Source organism: Ceratotherium simum, chromosome 3 (assembly GCF_057802395.1).
Source record: "Ceratotherium simum simum isolate JZ-2026a chromosome 3, ASM5780239v1, whole genome shotgun sequence".
NCBI classification, from domain to species: Eukaryota; Metazoa; Chordata; class Mammalia; order Perissodactyla; family Rhinocerotidae; genus Ceratotherium; species Ceratotherium simum.
This window is the reverse complement of record NC_141902.1, coordinates 48,915,535-48,937,229: the sequence shown is the minus strand read 5'-3', so window position 1 is coordinate 48,937,229 and position 21,695 is coordinate 48,915,535. Positions and strand designations below refer to the sequence as shown.

Below are 21,695 nucleotides of genomic sequence, written 5' to 3'. Positions count from 1 at the left end.
AAGGTTTATTACTCACAGGACCTGGAAATTACATGGCACACCTGGGGCCACACAGCGAGGTTGCAAGTAGAGAGAGAGCATGCATGGGGTTCTTCTTGTATTGAGGTTGAGGGTAGGGCCTAGAATTTCATGGGCTCACTTTTTATTGGTGAATTTTAAAACATAAGGGTGGGAATTTAAAGATGAGAAGAGCAAAAAGCAAGCTTCCCAGATGGTCAGTTGTTGAAATCAACCAAGATCTCTAAAGCAAAGGAGCCTCAGTCAGGGGAGGAGCTTGGCTCTTTATCTAGTTGTGTGGCTGATATGTATTGATTGAGATAGCCCTCTTTGAAATGGGTGCCTCTTTGAAGTGAGGTTTAAGTCAGGCACTCACATTACAAAAAAAAAGCAGAAAACAACTGTCAGGGCTTAAACTACAAGGGTATTTTTCAGGGGTGATGAAAAAGTTTTGAAACTAGAGGGTTTCAAATGTGGTTACACAACATTGCAAATGTACTAAATGCCACTGAATTGTACACTTTAAAATGGTTCATTGTGTGTTACGTCAATTTCAATTCAATAACGAGAAAAGACAGAAATACAGAACGTATAAAGAAGACATTTTTAAAAAGCAATAGAATCCCAACATTTGTAGAGCATCATTATTAATGGTTGGTGTATTATACTTTCACTCTTTTATTCTTTTACGTATTAATCTATATGGAGACATGTTTATATTTGTTTTTATATCATGAAAATCTTTTGTAATGCATTATTCGATTATTAGTTCATTATTTTCAATATAACACCCTGGGAGATGTAATGGGGAGCTTTAGAAAATGTTTCCCTTCACTGGCTCCACAATCCACAAGTCCTTTTTTAAAGAGTTTGTCAACCCTAAAGGAAATTAAGTATTTCTTTCCATTTTGAATATAGGGAACAATTCAGAGTTGTATTAGCGATACCTGTGACTGTCAACAATAGACACCACAGATATTTTCATATCACATTACAATTGTTACCAATATCTCAAATTATCATTTATGTTTATCACTGCCGTAAACATGTAGGTACACCACTAGCTCTTGTTATTTAATACGTTAATAAAGAAGCATATAAGTTTGTTTTTTTAAATATTTTGATGATTGTATTTCAATATAATTGATATCCTTTAAAATCATATGTATTGAAGGGGAGGAAGACTATCCTCTACCCACTCTGAGTCCTTTCTGGCTGGGCTACAAATTAAATTGACATGAGACCGAATAGCAGGAGAAAATCAAACAAAATTTAATAACATGTATACGTGGGAGAAACCAGGGAAACTGAGTTTCTCAACAAATGGTGGAGGTTTTCACCTTAAATAGCATATTCAGATAGACGAGAGAAGGTGTTGGGGTAGTGGTTTGGGATTTCAGAGGGGAAGAAGACAATTCACATGGAGATGGAAATGCAAATGTTTGTCAGACAACTCTTTACAGGGCCACCTATAGATAATGTGGCTGGAGAGAGAGAATTTTTGATAAGATGGGCTTGTTGGTGCCTTTTTTATCGCATCTATTTTACATTATACTACAGCTATCATATGATAGTGGCTCCTTCCTGAAACAGGCCTTCTATGTTAAATTCTTTAGGCAGTTTGGGAGGAGAAGGTAAATGTCCTTCAGAGAAAATAATCAAGGTAAAGAGACATATTTTGAGGTAGCCAATTTTGATCTCCCATAATATTTTATTTTCAATATTTTAAATCAATATTGTGAAAAAGGTTTCATTGGTTTCCCCAGACTGCTGAAGGGGTTCATGGCGTGAAAAAGGTTAAGAACTCCCTGTTAGTCTAAAAGATTTTTAATGTGGGATGCATCGAAATTACTCACTGGTTGCAGTGCAGTTGGAGAGTATAGGTCGATATTTGCCTTTTTTTTAATACCAGAGCAAAAATACAATATTAAGGAGTTTAACCTTATTTTCAGCCAAATTAAATTTAACAATTAGCTCTACATAAATGAAGAGAGGCATACGAATGTCATTATATATATATTGTTTACTTCAGTATAAAGCCTTGGTAGACATCTTTACATACATGTGCACACACACACACTCACACACACACGTGTGTGAATGAATTCCAGCCCCCTCCCACAGTAGTCTTCTGTAATTCTATCTAGTGAACATGGACCTCTACTTTGGTGAAATTATATAAATGTTAATTTCATCTTGTAATTTTACAAACTTTTCAAAGTGAGGAAATTCTAGGAATGTAGAAAAATTCAAGGAAAAAAAATGATCTGCATGGGCAGTTTCTACTGTGCTCTTTAAAATCCAGATATCATATTGAAAGGCTGTTAACAAAAGAAGCACAAGTAGTTTTCCTTTCCCAAATTTGGATCTGCTTCTTTGTCAAACTTTATTAGTTATAAATATTTGAACAATTATCTACATTTTATTACAGAATTATACTGTATATGAACGTGGTTTTATGCTGTTTTTAGATACCCCTGACTTATTTTTAAATTCTACATTACATGATTAACTTTTATCTAGTATAAAACATACACAGGTATTTGTGTGTGTGCGTGCATTTTAATTAAGGTAGTATTCAACTCCACTTTTTTTTTTGGATCTCCTGGCATCTTAATATATATTAGGCATATTATTGTGGTATTTGCAGGATGTCTTGGAACATTTTGTATGCTCAGAAACAAATATGAAAATCAATACAATCTCATTCTAATGATAAAAATAAATATTTTCTGCTCTTAAAATTACCTTTGCCAATTAAGTCCCACCCTTCGATGCCTTTATTGTTTCCTTTGGCCGTTGCTATCTTCCTGGGTTTTCATTTAGTAAAGAAAATACTCACAATAATCAGTTTTAGCTGATTTCTGCAGTTTGATTACACTTTTGGATCAAGTGCTGGCCGGATACGTTTGTTACGTAACTGCATTTAATGTTCTCAGGACCTTATTTTACAGCAGCAGAAAGAGAAACATGTCAGCATAGCTGCTCTGGGGCTCCTCCTTAACTTGGCCCCTTCTGTGAGCATTTTATTTGGACACTTGGAACGTTAGTGGGTTTCACAGCTGCCATGTTTGGTGAAATAAACCCAAAGGAGCCATCTGCCCCTCCCCACGCTGCCTGCTTTCAATTCCCTAGCAACTTCCCAGTAGCCAGCTGCCACAGAAATGATTGGAAAAGCAAGACTCAGTGGACTGTAATGATTGTTATTCTCTGGGAAAGTAGGTTCTCTGATTTGGCTGAGAGATAAAAGGATATTGGATGCACTTGATTCATCTGAGTGTATCAATAATATCCAACTCCTACCATTAACTTACTTGTTAGGATTTGATGGGAAAGGTCTCTCGTTTTTCTAGGATGAATCAGGTGAAAACAAATCCAAAGGTCAAGTCCTTGGCTTGGGAGTGATGGGTGTAGAATTTGACTGTGGGAATGTGGTCAGAGTTTATCCTGCTGTGTGTTACAAAAAGTGTTGGTTGCTAATCTCAACCTTGTCGAAAAGTCCTGGACATGGATTGCCCCACTATTTTCCCCAATCCTTTTCACATTCAAGTGCAAGCAGATTCCGTTCCACTCTAGGCCCATGTGCTGAGAAGACAAAGGGCTTGTTTCAGCCACTTAGAAGCATCAGGGTACCAGAGACTCCACTGAGGGACACAGGATGTCATCTTATAGTTAGTTCATCATTTGAGCACATAGCATGTTGTTTTTGTAAATTTAGTTAAATGATTTGTACTTTATGCTGATAGATCAAAATTGAGAATGTTTATGGGTTGAGTTTCCAGGAAGATAATTGGAATACGAAGATTTGACAGAGCAATTTTCTTTTTTTTTTCTTTTTTTTTTGGTGAGGAAGATTCACCCTGAGCTAACATCCATTGCCAATCCTCCTCTTTTTTTTGCTTGAGGAAGATTAGCCCTGAGCTAACATCTGTGACAATCTTCCTCTATTTTTTTGTGTGTGGGACACCTCCACAGCAGGGCTGGTGAGTGGAGTAGCTCCACGCCCAGGATCCAAACCTGTGAACCCAGGCCACCGAAGTGGAGCCCACGAAACTCTAACCACTTGGCCACGGGGCGGGCCCAGAGCAATTTACTTTTAATCCATGATTTGCACTGGAGGTTAACCTTCTTTGGTCATCACATTTTTCTTACTTGCAAAAGCATCAACTGTAAGTCTAGTTCAAAAATCACATTGTTACATATTCCTTATTTTATGTCTATCATTAAAAAAAAAGGTTCTCATCTTCATTTCTTACAACCATGATCGTTTTCCCAAGATTGGTCTGTTAGCAAAGCTACCCCTCATCCATGATTTTATAAAGGAAGTTGTGCTTTCTTTAAAGCACTAGATTTAGAAGAATATTTAGCGCAGTATAATCTAATCATAGATGGCATAGACAAAACAATCAGCCAAACTGGGGTTTTGGAGTTAGATGATTAAGCTTACCTGTATAGATATAAGAAGTTAAATACACGATTTTATAGCCTATATTGTAGAAAACTGAGCATCCTGCCAACTCATCTCAGAGAATATCTCTTTGTTTATCTCTGGCCTCCAGGCTACCAAGTATTTTGAATACAGGTCCACATTCTGTTAGCCACAATTTAAAATCTAAAAAGCTCTGAAAACAAAAGTTATTTTTTTTCTATTAGTTTGTGGTAAAGCAACAAAACCAAACTGTAACTCACATGAGGTCATTTATCCACCAAAGGTGACTATTTTTTTTCCTGCAGATATATGACATGTTTGATTACTGTTTGCTCTCCCAGACCCTGTTATAGCTGTTATTATATATATATATATATATACACACACATTATCCTATCTCTCCAAAATCTGAAAAATCCTGAATTCTAAAACCCTAGGTCCTAATATTTGGATAAGGGATTTGAGGCCTTTATTATCTTTCTCTGTTGTTCTCCCCAAAATAACTGATAGTTTTCTACAAAATGCTGTCTAAACTCTGTGTCTTTGTTTTCTTGCTTCCTATTTAACACGTTTTAATCTGGCTTCTGCCTACACTATTCCAAAGGCACTGTTCTTCTTGAGGTTACCTCACAGCCAAGTTCAGTTGTCATCTCTTATCTCTCTTATCAACATAGATGCTTTCTTTGTGTGGTAAAATATGCATAACATAAAATTTACCATTTTAACTATTTTTAAGTGCACAGTTCAGGGGTATTAAGTACATTCACATTGTTGTGCAACCATCACCATTATCCATCTTCAGAACTTTTTCATCTTTCCAAAATGAAACTCTATACCCATTAAAGTAGTAAGTATCCATTCCTCCCTCCCCTCAGCCCTTGGCAACCACCATTCTACTTTCTGTCCCTATGAATTTGACTCCTCTAGGTACCTCATGTAAGTGGGATCACATGGTATTTGTGTTTTTGTGACTGGCTTATTTCACTTAGCTTAATGTCCTCAGGGTTCATCTATGTTATAGCATATGTCAGAATTTCCTCTTTTCTTAATGCTGAATTAATGTTCTGCTGTTGTTTTCTAATTTGGAGTTGAGTAGGACAATGGCTGATGCCAGAAACCCTATTTATATTCTGTAAGATTTCTTCCATGGTATAAAACTACATGCAAACCACTTAGAGGAAATGGAAGCAGATTATAAACTACAGAAACAGTGATGGTGGTGAGTAGAATAGGATAAATGCTCTAGCTAAAGAAGAGGAAAAAAGAAATTGTTCTATAGAGTTAAGAACCAACCAAAGACCGCTGGCTATCTAGGGAACCTGGACAGCCTTTCCATGAAAGTCCTGATCAATAATTCCAGAGGACATTACTGTTTCTTAGCCCCAATACTATTAACAATGTCTAGTGATGACCTTGGATCATTTGAAAGATAAACTATGTGCTACATTTATTTTGTAAGCCTCTCGTAAAACACGGAATTTATATTTCAGAGGCACCAAAAACATTTAAAAATGAAATGCTTTAGGGCCGGGTGGATTGAGATCTTCATCATCTTTTACATGAACTATTGAAAATTTTCCCAACTGCTGCACTGTTTTAAGAATTAAATGAGATATGTGAAGTTCTAACCAAAGCACTTAGCACTTAAAAGTACACAATTAATGGTAGCTAATGGCAATTTTGATGATGATAATTAGAGAGAAGGATGAGAAAGAATATTTATATTTTACATATGATTCCTTCTGAAATAATTGAGTGCTTTAAAAGGCGTTTTTTGGATGTGATGTATGATTGTTCAATCAGCAATGATTTAGTGAATATCTTCTTGGTTCCTGATACTCAGAGCGTGAGGGTAGGGGAAGCAGTTATAAAAATAGTATGAAATATCCAGCCAGCCTTTACATTTATTTGGTTTTATGACCAAAAAAATCCATTTTTGAAATACTTTAAAATTTAAAAATAAGCATGTCTGGTGTGAAGAATTCAAACAATGCAGAATGAATGACATTTTGCAATACTTAGAAGCAATACATTTTAATGTTTTGTATATAATAGATAATTATAAACTTAAATATATTCTTCACATCGTAATACAGAAACACTTCTCTGTAAACATTCACTTCTTAAATTGGTGATGGTAAATTGTATTAAGTTTTAGAGTGAGGTTAAGAATTAAAACAATCATAGAAGACTCTATGTTGTTAGTACGTGTTTAAGAAGAGGGAGAATTTAAAAAGTAAATACCTATCAAGAAAACCCTATTTTAAAATTTGTTTAAAATTAATGCATTATTTATATTCTTTATACATTTCAGCAACTTTAAATCTCTATTTGTTTTAATCCTTTTTTTCCTTCACCCCACCCCCAGCCCTTTATTTGTTTTTCTGGAGGTCAATGGTCAGAATTAGATGTGAGGGTTGAGTGTGGCCGAGTTGATAAATCCCAATGTTACTCTGAACGTGCTGGAGGCTGTGGCAGAGCTGGGGTTATGGTCGTGATGGTCGGGGACTTTGTAAAAATGTATTCTATATACCCTTAAGGTATAGAAGGTTGATGTGAAGCCAATCGTGAGTTTGTTATCACATTAGGACCTTTATATCGAACAAAATGAGCCACGTCCTCGACAATGTATTTTACAGCTGCATTTATTATATTCAAATATATTTAGGAATGAAGGTAAGTACCTTTATGCCTAATTTAATATTTTCAGATTCATTCTCTTTTCCCACCTTTCCATTATTTTTTAGTTAGCTAAGTTTAATACCTCCTGGGTCCCCAGTCCCTGGTCAGAACCCCCATCAGTTATAAGTTTTCTGGAGTAAGATGCAGTAACTGTGAAATGGTTTTGTTAGGAAGAGGGCAGCAGGTCGATCTCCATACACTTCTGTGAGCAAGGCAATGAACTTCATGTGTAACTGAAGATAAATGATAAATCTTACAACAGACCCAGTGGTCAGATTCCTTGATACGTAGAATTTGATTACAGCGGTCAGTCAGCTGTTTTGTTGAAACCTGATTTTATGAATTTTACTACTAAATATGGTAGTGAGGCCATTTTTTTTTCCTATTCTGTTTTAGAGAGAGTCACTTTGAAATATAACTGTGCTCTTAATCACTGCTCGATATTGTGGTGAATTCAGTTAGAAAATACCTGCCTGAGGTAGAAAGAGGACCTAACTCTGTGATGTATCCACTCACATGTTCTTGCTGTTAAGCTCTTTTCATATAAGTATGATTTATATTCATTCCTAATCACATAATAGGAATTATTTACCAAATTCTGATGTTTTCACAATCCCATAATACACAGAATATTTAACTGAAAATCTCTCTTTTTCTTGTGAAACAAATTGTTTAAAATTTGTTGGTGTACAATATATGTGATTTTTGTGGGCTGGGAGGATTTTCTGTTCCTGTAGTAAAGCTATTTCTGCAATGTTCTTCTAAGGAAAAACACCATGAGTTATAGTAAGTCAATTACTATCTCAAATTTATTTATGTATAATTTTTAAGTAAATAAAATGTTTCTGTACAATGTGATAAAATGTTAATATACCTGGGTATTGTTTTTGAATCTTAATTTTACTACTGATCATTTGCAGATGGATTCATCAAATGACTATGATTTCTTTCTTAACCATTTCTGTACCTTTTGTGATAGTAGCTATGCCTTTTTCCACAGACTTAGTGGACCTATTTGTTAAGTTGTAGGATGGAGTTTGTCTGGCTGGGGGTTTAAAATATGTAATTTAAAGCTATTCATTAATTGATGGTAGGCTATGATAATTTTGTTGATTTTGGAAAGCAAATGTTAGTGGGAGTTGAAAAAATATTTAGATTGAAGACAACAAATGTTAAAAATATGGGAAAATTACAAGAGAAATAAAGTCAAGGGAGCAATTTTCGGCTGTTTGGAAGGAACTTAAAGTGTAGAATATTACCACTCCCTCTTCCCTTTCTTTATGTAGATATTCAGGTCTGTTGCATGTATAAGGTATATTTATTACCTAAAAGTGTTCTTTTTACTCTCTGTCTTGTTCTTCTACTATAATTGAAGGCAGCATCCTTCATGGTATACACATCTTGCTTTAAGTTAGTTGAAATTTCAAAATAAGATTTCATCACAGGCTCATCACAAAATGATTATTTGCCCTATTTAAAAACAAAACAAACAGGTGTAGGTGTCCTATAAATATTGAACATCCTAATGCATTTAAAATGTGTCTGTATTTGAGCAATATACTGATTACACGGTTTCTGGGTCTTCCTTCTTTCCTTTCCTGTTTATGTGCAGAAACTGCTAAAAGTTTTGTGCCGGTCTCTTGACACATCTCACTCCAAACTCTCTTGGAGATGGCGTTCTTTCTTGGGATTTAATCCCCACCCATCTGCTGATAATGCTTAAGCCTTTGTCTCTCTGCTCTGATCTCTACCTGGAACTCTACATACTAATTTTGCATGTCTGTTTGGATGTTCTCAAATTTGGCCTTCACAACAATGGAAACATCTCCTCTCTCCTCTCTTTATTAGGGCCCTTTAGGTAGCTAGGAAGCAATTAAAAGCCAAGTTAAGTTGGTTTCATCAGAAAGAGGTATTTATTGTAAGGATTCAGGGGCGTTGCAGAGACCTCAGGGGTGGTAGTCCTTAGGAGGGGACAAAAAACAGAAGTACAAAGTTGAAGGTCTCTCTCTCTCCCTCCCTCCCTCTCTCCCTCTTTCCCTCCCTCCCTCTGTCTCTCTTTCCTTCCCTCTCCCTCCCCATCTCTGCTTCTCTCTGTGCATTTTCTTATTCTTTTCTCTCTGTAGACTAGCATATTCTGCTCCTCAGTCATTGGGGCAAGACGTGGCTATTCCATAGGTCAAGTTAACATGTCACATTCAGAGACTGACTTGCTGTTTCCAATTCCAAATTCTTGGGGCATCAGGAATGACCTGACAACATAGCTGAGAGCTAGAACAGGCATCAGGCATGTGAATGCTGCTTTTCCCAGTGTTGGCCCCTCCTGGGCTCTAGGGTCGAAGTTTATAATGAGTATAGTTTGACATTGACTCCTGTCACACTGAGACCTTGGTATGCTCTGATGCTTTCATAGCTGCCTCCTTCCCCTGCTACATGGAAAGAGTAAAATTTAATTTATTCGTTCAGTGAACATGTATTGAGCCCTGCTTTCTACCAAGTTCGTAGAATACACACTTGCCAAAAAGAATTTAGCATCTAGTAGGAAGGCAGCCCTGAATTTAAGCAAGCAAATAAAATATAACAATTACAAATGTGTTAAATTCTGTAAAGGAAATGAAAGAAAGCTGAGATAGAAAACAATGCAAAAGAGGAGAAGAATTTACTTTAGAAAGGCCTCTCTGAGGAGTTGAGATTTTAGACGAATACTTAAAAGAGTGAGATGGAGCTAACGGGAAAGGATTTGTTTATTTTCAAGGATCTTTTTTAAAAAAGATCTAATTCGTGAGCAAGGGGAGGGTGACATGGGAAGAAGCAGGGAAGAGAAATATGACTTGTAGGTCAAGGAGTTTGGGTTTAATCCCAAGTGTAGCCACAGTAAAAAATCATTAGCCAGGTTGCTAATGTCATATAATCCATTAAGAAGTACTTATCTAGCCTTTAATTTATGCCAGACTTCAGTCTGGTTTACTGAGGAGGATTAAAAAATAAGTCAAATATATAATCCTGCTCTGATTTTGATGATAACCTAGCCTGAGAGGCAAGGCTGATTGAGGAGGTTTGAGTCTCAGGTAGGAGGCAGTGGGGGCCCACGCTGATCATATGCCCAATGACCTTGGGCCTGGGTATCAGGCAGATCCAAGAGCCATAGAGCCAAGGAGGTTTGTTAAACTGCTCACAAGGGGCTGAGTGAGAGCCTGTCATGTATCAGAGGGGGGCTGTCATATAACACAGCACTCACTGTGTACCAGAAGGTTCTAAGCCTTTTTAAATATCTGCTCAGTTTAATCTTCATAGTAACCCTGTGAGGTAAGAATTATTATTAACCCCATTGCACAGATGAGGAAACTGAAGCACAGAAATGTAAAATGACTTGCCCAAGGCCACACAACTGGTAAGGGTAAAACCAAGATCAAGTGCAGAGCAGTCTGGTGCCAAGTCTGCTTTTACCCCCCATGCAATGATGTCTCTAGGCTGTCAGCCTTGACAGGTAGAGAGGACAGTGGCTGGACACAGGATTGTGAAGGGGGTCATAGAGAAAGTTCTGGTTAAAAAAAAAAAGTGATTAGGTATGCTATGGGCCATGTTGAGTTGGCAGTGAAGGCAGGGTATACAAAAGGGAGTATTGTCAGTTTGGGCCTAGGGCTCTGCAAAGAGGATCTTGGCTGCTCTGTATATTTCTCAGCACTGGCTTTTTGAGGAATAGGCAAGTTTGGATCAGTGAAAATTGCTTTGAATGCTTACTGGTGCCATCTTTCCTTCACTTTTGCTTAGGATGTTAATTGTTCTAAGCTCTCTTTTCTTATGATTAGCTCCATTCTCTAATGTACTATTAAATAGTTTAGGATTAAAACAAATTGTATGAAAACTCATATTAGTAAGTAATAGAAAAAATGCAAGACATTTGCATATTTACATGGAAAGCATTTTATATGATAAAGATTTTACTTGGGATAGATTTTATGATATTTTATGCATAATTTCTACTTTGAGGGAGGAAATGGTATTGTCACTTTCACTAATATTTAACTCACATATGTCTCTACATCATTCCTTATCATGTTCAGATTGATCCAAATGAAGAGTGAATGTGAGTTTACTCATATTCTTGATGTAGCATGGTGTAAAAGAAAAATGATCTAATTATCATTGAGTTCACTTTGGAAAGCAAAAGTTCTTTTGAAATTGGAAGTTGGATTAAGCAATTTTGTAAGACTTTGGTTTTTGATATTTCTCTGATATCAGGAAACAGTGACTATTCTTTGTCTTACCAAAGACAGCTTATTAGACTTGCAAAGGCATCCCTCGTTGGACCTCCTCAGGGTCATGCCCTCCCTCCATGGTCACTGCTTTTGTTATAGACTCCCTTTAACAATTGAAATATATTCCTGAAGTTATGTGAATTCCATAATTTCAGGGATATATTTAAAGAAACATTCTGCATTGAAAGTGATTTATCATGATATATTAATTAGGGTCTCATCAGAGAGAGAAATGACACAGTAATTTGAACAGAGAAAATTTAGTAAAAGAATTATTAACTATCACAAAGAATTTGGATATGGGGAATTGATAGTAAGAACTAAAGAAAACCCTAGGGGCCAGCCCTGTGTCCTAGTGGTTAAGTTCAGCATGCTTCGCTTCAGCAGCCCAGGTTCCCGGGTTCAGATCTGGGGTACAGACTTACGCCACTCATCAGCCGTGCTGTGGCAGTGACCCACATACAAAAGTAGAGGAAGATTGGCACAGATGTTAGTTCAGGGCAAATCTTCCTCAGCAAAAAAAAGAAAAGAAAAGAAAAGAAAACTCTAAAGAATATAAGAATAGCAGATTTAAGGAGCCATCACTACCCATGAAGCTGAGATAGCCTGCCCACGGAAGAGATCCCCCACAGCTAAGATCTTGACCTTGCTGGAGAGGTCATGGCTGTGGTCACTAGATGGTTGAGGAGCTGCTGTGGTGTGGTGTGGTGTGGTGGAACTTGCTAGAAATATGCCCTCTGGGGTACTAGGGAAAGCTGTTCACAGGGAGGTGTCTCACTGGAGGCACTCTGTTACAAAACCACACAGAGTGTGCCAAGGCAAGCTGCTGCCTGCTGGGTGCTGCTGGCTGTCATGCACTGCAGGAGCCTGGTGCTGGGGAAGACACGCACACTGCTGCACCAGAGCACACCAGAACCAAGAAGAAAAAAACCCCTTTCTTCTGCTAGGTCTTTCCAGTACCTTTTATCCACAAAGGTTAACATCGCACCAGCTGTTGAAGGAAAAATATTTGAAGAGCACAGATCCATTTTCACAGAGCAGGCAGTGAAGGGTAACTTTGGAACTAAGCAACAATACATTGGTAAGTGGCACACATGGGAATCCCTATCTATCCACTGCGAGGTTTTGACCAAGGGCTTTCAAAAGCTGTTGTCCTGAACTTATTACAAAATCAATTTATTGTTTTGAGTATGTAATTTATTTGTCTGTGATAACTCGAAAAGAAATGGACTCACTCGAACCACTTCATATGCCACATTTGTGCTTCCCCAGTTCTTTGAAACAAAATAATCTAATTATTTTTGAAGTATTTTATAATTAATCATGATGGAAACTATTGTTCACAAAACCAAGTGTCCAACATTTTGTTAGAATGGGAGATTTTTAGTTTGGAGTGAAACTTAGCTTATGTGTTACTTTAAATATTACAGCAAATTAGTTTTCAGATGTTTCTTGCCTCTGCACAACCATTAGATTTTAAGTAGGCTCCGGGGGGACCAGGACTGGATCATTCTTGTTGAGTATAAATTGCCAGCGTCTGGCACAATGAATGACACATAGTTGATGCTAAGTTAATTAGTTATCTGTGCATGAATGAATATGGATTACAATTGTCCAAATTTATAGGTAAACTATTTTCATCACTGAAAAATACAAGAAATACAAGAAACAGTTGTGTTTATATAAGACATTAGGTATAGAATAATATATATGAATATCTAAAATGTATAAGTCACGTATCATATGTATTAAAGTACAATAAATTCTTCCCCATGAATTCCCAAAATCTTTTAAAAATACAGTTTGAGGAGCCACAGAAAACCTGTGAGAAGGAAATATCCATGGTGATACCATATTCAAAGAGAGATTCCTCTAAAAGACAGTGAATTTTACTAAGAGTCACAGTTACAAGTTCTGGAATGCAGTCGTTTTTAGGAAGCAGAAGAGAAACTTCTCTCATTGTCATCCTTGAGAGAAGAGGTTTTCTTGTAGCTGGCAGTTTCATTTGTTGAAAATATGTCAATCTTGATGGAAAAGGAAAGCTTAGAGAAATAACATGTTTATAAGTTTATATGTTAAATATGTTAATTTATGAATGTAGAAATGTTATAATGAAAAAATGTCACTGTTAAGAGACTAGAGACTAAATTTCTGCCCAATATTTTAGCACAGTAGCCGTTACTGATTCAGAATCCAAAATACCAACTAATGGTAGTTTAGTTGCTGTAAAGGAAAGATATGGGAGAGAGAAGGAGAAATGAGAAAGGATTAGGTAGGATCATGATCTTCAAATCTATCTACCTATCTAGAGACATGGTGGTATAGAATTATTTCTGTTTTCTTATTGTAATTACTTTAAATTGGTATTTTCTTAATGCTATCAATAATAATTATCTTTTTCATTCTCAACAAACAGTATGATTATTTCTTTCTCGTTAGTAGGAAAGGAATAATATGAGATGAAATCTGTATTTAGAGTGTATGTCAAGTTAATTTCCTTAGCATCTGTACTTAGTAGGAGATAGGTTACATATTTAATATAGTATGAATAATGCAAATGAACTCATAACCTCTATAACAGACAGAGGTCATGAATAATTCTCATTTATTAAGATTTCACTGAGCGTATGGCACTGTACTTTATAAAAACACCAACTCTTTGTGAATTGTTTTCTGATACTTTTGCTCTATTTTGTACTTGTTCCTTGTAACTTGGAATTGAACTTACCGGCACCTTGAAATTCTGAGACTGGAAGCGTGGCAGAGAAGAGGGCAAAGAATTTTTTTTTCTTCTAATAATGTAGGAAATAAAACCAAAGGATATAAAAGCAGCAATACCAACAATAACAACAACAACAGCAAAACCCTGCAGTGGCCTTTCTTTCTGAAGCTATGAGGACACTTGGCGGAGGGAGGCAGTAATGCAAAACATCTGTGTTCTGACTTGCCCTATTTACTTAAATTATATATTACCAATAAAAACATTTTCAGCTTGGGAACCCAAGCAAAGCACTGCGGATTCTCTGTTGTTTGTTATTTGGAACACTAGGGGACAGCACTAAAATATTCCATAGTCGTTTGTTATTGATCACTTGCATACTGTATAATAAGTAAGAGATTTTACTGTTAAAGACTATTGCATGTCCTGTTGATTTCAGTGGATGAAAAAGCACAAAGAAGAAGATGAGCTTTTTCAAATCTATAATTTCAGCCTTTGTAAGATGGTGATTTGAAGAATTTAGAGAAAGCTCCCAGGCTGTTTTTTGGTTGTGAGAAGATAGTAAGGCATGATAACTTAAAGAATTGTGATTTTCTGTTAAAAGTGTTTTGTTCTTTTTACTCTTTGGGGAGTAAATATTTTGCGTAAGTTTTTATTTCTATTCTTGTTTTCCAGGCACTTTGGAAAGACATGAAATGGGAGAAAGAGCAAGAATTATTCTTAATTGTTGTGATGATTCGCAGCTTCTAAAGCCTGAATCTGTACTTCCAGTTGCCTCAGAGACACATAAGCACAAAAGTATAGAACAGAAATCCTCCAGCTCCTGCCAGTTTGGGCCAATACCTTGCCCTGGTCTGCATGTGGAGTCTTCATGTAAGGTAAGTTCAAATCAAGCTGCTGCTCACAAAGAACACTGTCAACCCCAAGTAAGAAGTAATGTGCCTGCACAAATAGGTGGCAATTAAATATCAGCACAAAAACAAGAACACAGAGATGATCGCATCTACCATCCATATCTACCAAGGGATCTTGGGTGAATCAAGATAACTTTCTGAGTGATTATTATGCTTGGTATAGGATTCTTTTTGAGAAGATAGGTTCTGGCTTATCAAAATTGAGCCAATTTTATGTTAATTCTTGAATTCTAGATGGAGAGGGGGGGAAAAAGCCTATATTCTGTAGTCTGGATCCATTTTTTTTTTCAATTGAGATTAGATGACCTCTTTTTAAAATGCTGATTGCAAATAAACCAAAAAGGTATCAGAAAAACTGGATCACTGTATGGACAATTCTTTTGATACACTCAGCATCTCTAGGATCACCAGCTTCTTAGGATTCCAAGCCTCAATTAATACACAGTGATGGAGTTTGCATTTATTTTCATAAGCCAAATCAACCAGCTTCATAGAAATTTGGACAAGCTTTATTATTTTTCAGTTCTAAACATGATATAGTAATTTAATCTGATTTTTTTAAGGGACTCTTCTATCTTTTTGTCATCTACACCTCCAAGTTATCCCCTGACCATTTTGTTGTGACTATGCCATTTATATGCATATATCTGATGTAGTATTTTTTCACGTAAACATGTTTTCATAATATTATCTAATTCTTTTTAGTGGCTGCATCATGTTCTATACTGTGTGTATGCTATTACTGATATGAATTATTTTCCTATGGCATTATATATGGATTGTTTTTTATGTTTCATTTTTATGAATAACACATCTATGAACCTAAAGCTTTTTTCATATTCAGTATTATTTAATAGGATATATTTCCAGAAGTGGGATTTCTAAGTATTCATTCATTGAGCTCTGAGAGTCTAATGCAGTCATCTCTTTCAGCCCATCAGGGTACTGTGTCCCTTAGTCAAGGCTGATATACATTGAAAAATTTCTAAATTTTGGATTTCTCTTTTTAAGACTCCATTTAGGCCACTACTTTTCTTTATACTTTCCTCCTTCAGATGTTACAACCAGTGATTAGGCTACAGCTTTCTTTTTCTTTTCTCATTTAGTCAAATTGTTTTTAGATTTTCCAAATCTATTTTTCATGTTCTTAACTTGAAAGAGGTCGTGTTTTATAAGGACAGTTATATCAACATGATGAAACTTGAACATTCACAACTGAAGTTGAAAGTCATAAGGTCTTAATCTCCTAACGTGGGAAATTGAACCACACATATTCTGTGTTAAAAGGTTGGGGTAAATAAAGCCCAGTGAGTGAGCCCAGATGACTGCCAAGCAGTCCCACCTTAATGTGGTTTTGTTGCTCTCTATTCATAATAAGAGTGTGCATCTTGTAGTGGAAATTATGTGCTGGAACAGTAGATGAGAACTTGGAAATGTCTCTTGACTTGTTAATTTCAGATGTCTAGGGTCTGCAGGAGCAAATCTCATTCAAGCTCCTATTTTACTAGTTCGATTCCCAGAAGGTAAACTGATTGCTATTTCTTTCAGTTTCTTAGAGGACCTCAAAGCTACCCTTTAGGTAGTGATAATAGTATATATAGATTTCATTTTCTTTATATAATTTTGTTTCTTTCTTGACTCCAGGAAGCAATAAAATGCCAGGGTCTTGTTTTCCTACTCTTACGCTGATTCCAACTTTATTTCTTAGCTGCTGCCCTTTACCTTAGATGACTACAATTTCCAACATTCACTCTCTACAGAGACAGAGAATTGAATTAGACAGGACTATCACCTCCTTTGTTCTATATACTATGCTTCTGTTATTATTGGGCTTACTGTTAACTAGAGCTATTTTTATTTATGCTTCTCCAAAGTTATATATTCTCTAATTATGTACTGCATATCTTCATTTCATCCTCTTAGATATAAGCTGTTGAGACTATCTTCTTTATTTACAAATTTGATAAGCATGAAATTTCCAGTGCTTATAAATTCTCCATTCTTCTTATTGGTTAATATAGTAAAATTCTTCTTGAGTTTTCATAAGAAAAAAATCAGTTTTAACGAAGAGGATTTAAATCACACTCATTTTAGAGATGCGAAAAATGTGGGACAGAAAGCCTATGAAATTTAGAACTGTCTAAGGTTACTTTGTGTTTCAGGACTTTTTAATGTGTTTTTTAGTGAGACACAAGTGAAATATTTTTGAATGGTAGAGTGAACTGTTTAAAGGGAAGAGTCGCTTGTGAGATCTGCACTGTGAGCTCTTTGTGTTTGGCAATATTTGGAAATAATTAGAATGCGGTATCACTTTCTCTTCTTGCATTTGAGGAGTGCGTATAGATTTGGGAAAAGGTTTTAAAGAAATCAACAAATACAATAAAACATTTTGAAAATGGGTCTAATTTGAAATGCTAGAAGTGTTGAATTTGTGCAGCTAGACAAAGAAAAACTTTGGGGTAGGAGAGGGCAAGAGTCTTCGAAGATTTAAAGGAATACAGTATCATATTAGTGATGGGGAACTGTCTTTCTCAGATTCTGCTGAGGATAAAACAAGACAGAAACTGTATAAATTGCAGTGGGAGGAATTGAGCTTCAAAGTAGGAAATAAACAGCCTTGCTAAAATCATGTCTATGGCAGAATCTTTGTAGCTTCCTCATATTTTAAGGAGAGAAGGCCTATTTTATCTGTTGGTTGGTTTTAGATTCTTTTTCTTCATTTCATGTCTGTAAAATGAGTAAAAGGATAAACAGGATTATTTTAACTGGCACAATTTAGACTTGTGTTGTCCTGGGAATGCCTTTTTTTAAAAACTGATTTTCTGTAGAATGGATCCCCAAAAGCAACCCCTGGTTGCTTATTTAGAGCTGCACTATTTAATATGGTAGCCATTAACAATATATGGCTATTGAGCACTTGACATTTGACTAACACCACATATTAAAATGATATTTTGGATATATAGGGTTAAATAAAATATATTATTAAAATAAATTTCACCTGTTTTTTAAAAATTTTTTTGTATGGCTACTAGGCAATTTAAAACTATGTGTGGTTCACGTTGTATTAAACAGTGTTGAACTAGACCAGGAATAAGCAAACGTTTTTGTAAAGAACTGGACAGTAAATATTTTAGGCTTTGCAGGGCAGATTTTTGCTGTTGTAACTATTCAACTCTGCTGTTGGAACATGGAAGCCACCATAGATAATTCTTACAGAAAGGAGTGTGGTTGTGTTCCAGTAAAACTTTATTTACAAAAACAGGCAGTGGACCATATTTGATGCTCGCTGGACATAGTTTGCCCATTTCTGATCTAGACAGTCCTCTCTAGACTTGGAGATCATGAGGTACTAGGAAGAACTGGCAAAATAGCCAACACTTACTTTTTCCCTAGATATCTGAATTTTTAATAAGGCAACTTATCCCAACTTCTGCACTATGTGGAACGTAATCCAAAAGACCTATATCAAGTCTGTTCCCTGACAGAAATCATGAAATTCCTATGATGATTGGAAATTTGCCCTTTGTAGAAAACAAATGTGCACATTACAGCTCTTAATCCAAGCAAGATTTTTTTAATGGAATTTTCTTTAAATAATGCACTTATACATGCATCTTTATCTAAACATATAAAATTGATTATAAATAAAGATGCATTTACATTTATTTACATTCCAGTTGAGCTTTCTAGAAATATGTTTGTATTTTTTTTAACCTTTAGTTGACCTTAAGGTAATGTTCATTTGGTGCCATTTGCTGAAAAATCTTATTAGAGCTTTATCCTGCTACCTCTCATAAAACACAGATGGTGCACTGGTAAGGCCACCAATAGAAAACTGTACCACACTACTATTTATTACTTTATCAGAATGAAACGTTAGTTCTTTCGTATTTTATGACACAAAAACTTAACCAAAGTAGAACTAGACTAGTTTCTAAATGGTAAGATTTCAAGATGTCACCTGAAAATCTGCATGTATAAATATAAAATAATAATTCATTGTGGCAATACTACATGTTACAAATTAACTGTTTTTATTGAAGTGTCTATATTTTATTACCAAAATTGAATCACTATAGAAAAGGACAAATAATATCTATTTGAAAACAATTAATTGTATTATGTAGGAGTAAATCCTCAATATAGAATGATAATTTTCACTTTTTTGATCAGTAGTTAATTTTTGATATATTCTTTTAAAATTAATAAAGAGCATATAACTGTTTCTAATATAGAAAATATTTTGCATCGATTTTGTGTAATATAAGAAAATAGATTTTTATCATTAGACAAACAAGCACTTTATGAAAATATAGGAATTGTTCTCTGTAAACATTAGATTAAGATTTTTAAGTATTTTAATTTAGTGAATCCCAACGTAAAACTTGAGTGCCTAAATGATAGCACCCTTCCTAGTAAGATAGAATAGAGAAATATACAATGGCTGAGAAATATACAAGGAAATTTCTTTTTGAACACATGTGAACTGATGCAAATTTTTGACAGAGTATAAGCATTTTATATATAATTTGCACTACCTTAAGTAATAATTTCTGTAATACTTAGTACTTTTTTTATAGCTGTGTTATGAAAGATGTCACTTTTCTCACTTTGTGGCATGAGTTTAAACTTTTTTTGATAAAAAATTACCTCAAATGGTGAGGAAAACTATGAAAAGCATATCACAGCTTTGTTTCAAAACTAATTTAGGAGGTCTCAGAGTCACAATGAAAAGTAGGAGACGCACCATTAAATGACTCCAGCTGTCTGCCTTGCACACAGAAGCAACCCTGAATTTCCTCACAGCACTTCAAAGCTTTGCTTGTATCTAAACACTCGTTGGCCATGTAAATCAGAGGCACAGAAGGAGAATGCTCCTATTTCATGGTGCGCGGCTGGTTTAAGTCCCGCATTGTGCTCCACGTGCCGGTGGGGAGTGCCAGGAACAGAAGGGCACTGTTCTGACTCCTTTGACAAATGTAGTTAACACCAGATCCATATTAATGTTGTCAAGTTCCCTTGATGTATTTAAACAGATTTTAATTATTTTCAGCGTCCAAAGGCCTGAAATATATAGCCTAATAGTTCTTCAAAGAAAGCTTACTTAATGTGTGAATGTAAAACCTCTCATAAAAATGAAACTTTTATATTGGCCTTAGTCATTGACATAGGTTATTCATCAAGTCAGCAATTTGTGTGGCAAAGTGCCATTTGAATAGTGTATTGTTAGGATACTTACGGTCCACTTGACAAGGGCTCTTGCTGTAAATAGTGCAATTTGACTCCAGCTGTTAAAGAGTGGCTTTGACAGCAGCCAAATAGAATGGAGATGCCTTACTGCACCGCCGAAAAATCAATATTGGGTTCTTGTTCATAGTAACCTGTTTTTTTCTCTTCTGTAGATTTATAAATGACAATCAAGGGTTTATAAGTGGAAGTTTAAATATTATTTTAGATGTAATTCACTTTGGTTTCAAATTAAGACTTGTGATAAATGGTACAAGTGCAGAGTTTTAGGATATTACTTCCACCCCCTGGTTCATGTTTAGTGACAATTACAGTTAAGTTGAATTTGGATTCTCCAGCTATAATAGAAAAGAATTAGTGTAAAACATGGACTCAAAATTGTGTGCCTATTGTATACTGCCAGCACAATTATTTCTCTTTTGATTTTCTTATCAATTTATCTTCTGTGTCCCTCCCATCTTCTCTGTGTGTATACCTTTGTATATAGATGGCAGGGTTCTTTGTGGCTGTGCCCATAGCAACACCCACAGATGTTGACAGCCAGTAATGTCCCCCGGGTTGTCAAAGATTTCCCTAAAGCAGAGGCTTGCTGTTTTTGAAGAGTTTTCTAGCGGTTTTCAGCAATACAAGGTTGCTATGATACCTGACTGGCAGTAATAGATATTGAATATGTTAATTACAGTAACTACACGGAAGGGCTCTTTTTTTCATTGAGTTTCTCTTCTGTTGCTAGCTGTTATGTTTAAGACACAGAAAAGGAAGTGAAATTATATATTCAAGATGAAAAAAAAAAAATGTTTCCAGAGTTTACTTTGAATCCAGATAGTGAATTTTTAAAAATTTCCAGATTTTATAAAAACCTTTTTGGCTGATTGTTGATTTCCCAGGATTGCAGTTATAATTTATTTAAATCATTTCTAGTTTTGACTGAATTTGATTTTGAATTTTTATTGTTGTTTACCTGAGATGTCATAAGTCTTTGTCTAAGGTGAGAGCTGTCATTTTTAACATGGAAAATGCTGGTATACTGTGTACTTTCTCAAATGCTGTTAAAGTAGCCATGTTCCTATTGCTGGCCAACTCTACATTTATTGAATTTGTGGCTGAGATAGTGACTGCAAATTCATAAAGCTGATAATATAATTTTGTACAAAGACCTTTATGGCTGATTCAAGGTCAGTGTTATTGTTTTTATAATTTCTGATAGGCAGTTGTGATTTCTACCAGAGAAAGGGTTTGTTCTACTTTGATTTTAGCTGGTTTCAAAATGTTATCTCTTCTGTTAATTCTGAAGTAAACCTTTTCACTGAATAAATGTTTATGTCATTTCTTTAGTTCTAGATTTAGCCTAGATTTACCTCAGTTCCTTCACCCACCCCCACAATATTCATCAACCCTGTAAGAAACAAGGAAATCTAAGATTATAACTTTCTTTTTGAATTAAATAT

General features: G+C 35.5%; 1 protein-coding gene across 10 annotated transcripts in view; it reads left to right on the top strand.

Annotated features, from left to right (window-relative positions):
• The window catches only part of WDR72 (WD repeat domain 72), a 299,038-nt gene that overhangs the window by 146,900 nt on the left and 130,443 nt on the right, over nucleotides 1-21,695 (top strand). For all 10 annotated transcript variants that reach the window (XM_087427411.1, XM_087427430.1, XM_087427406.1 and 7 more), the window contains one exon: nucleotides 14,759-14,961. In XM_087427411.1, the coding sequence (XP_087283537.1) occupies nucleotides 14,759-14,961 (203 nt within the window). The remainder of the gene's footprint in view (nucleotides 1-14,758; nucleotides 14,962-21,695) is intronic.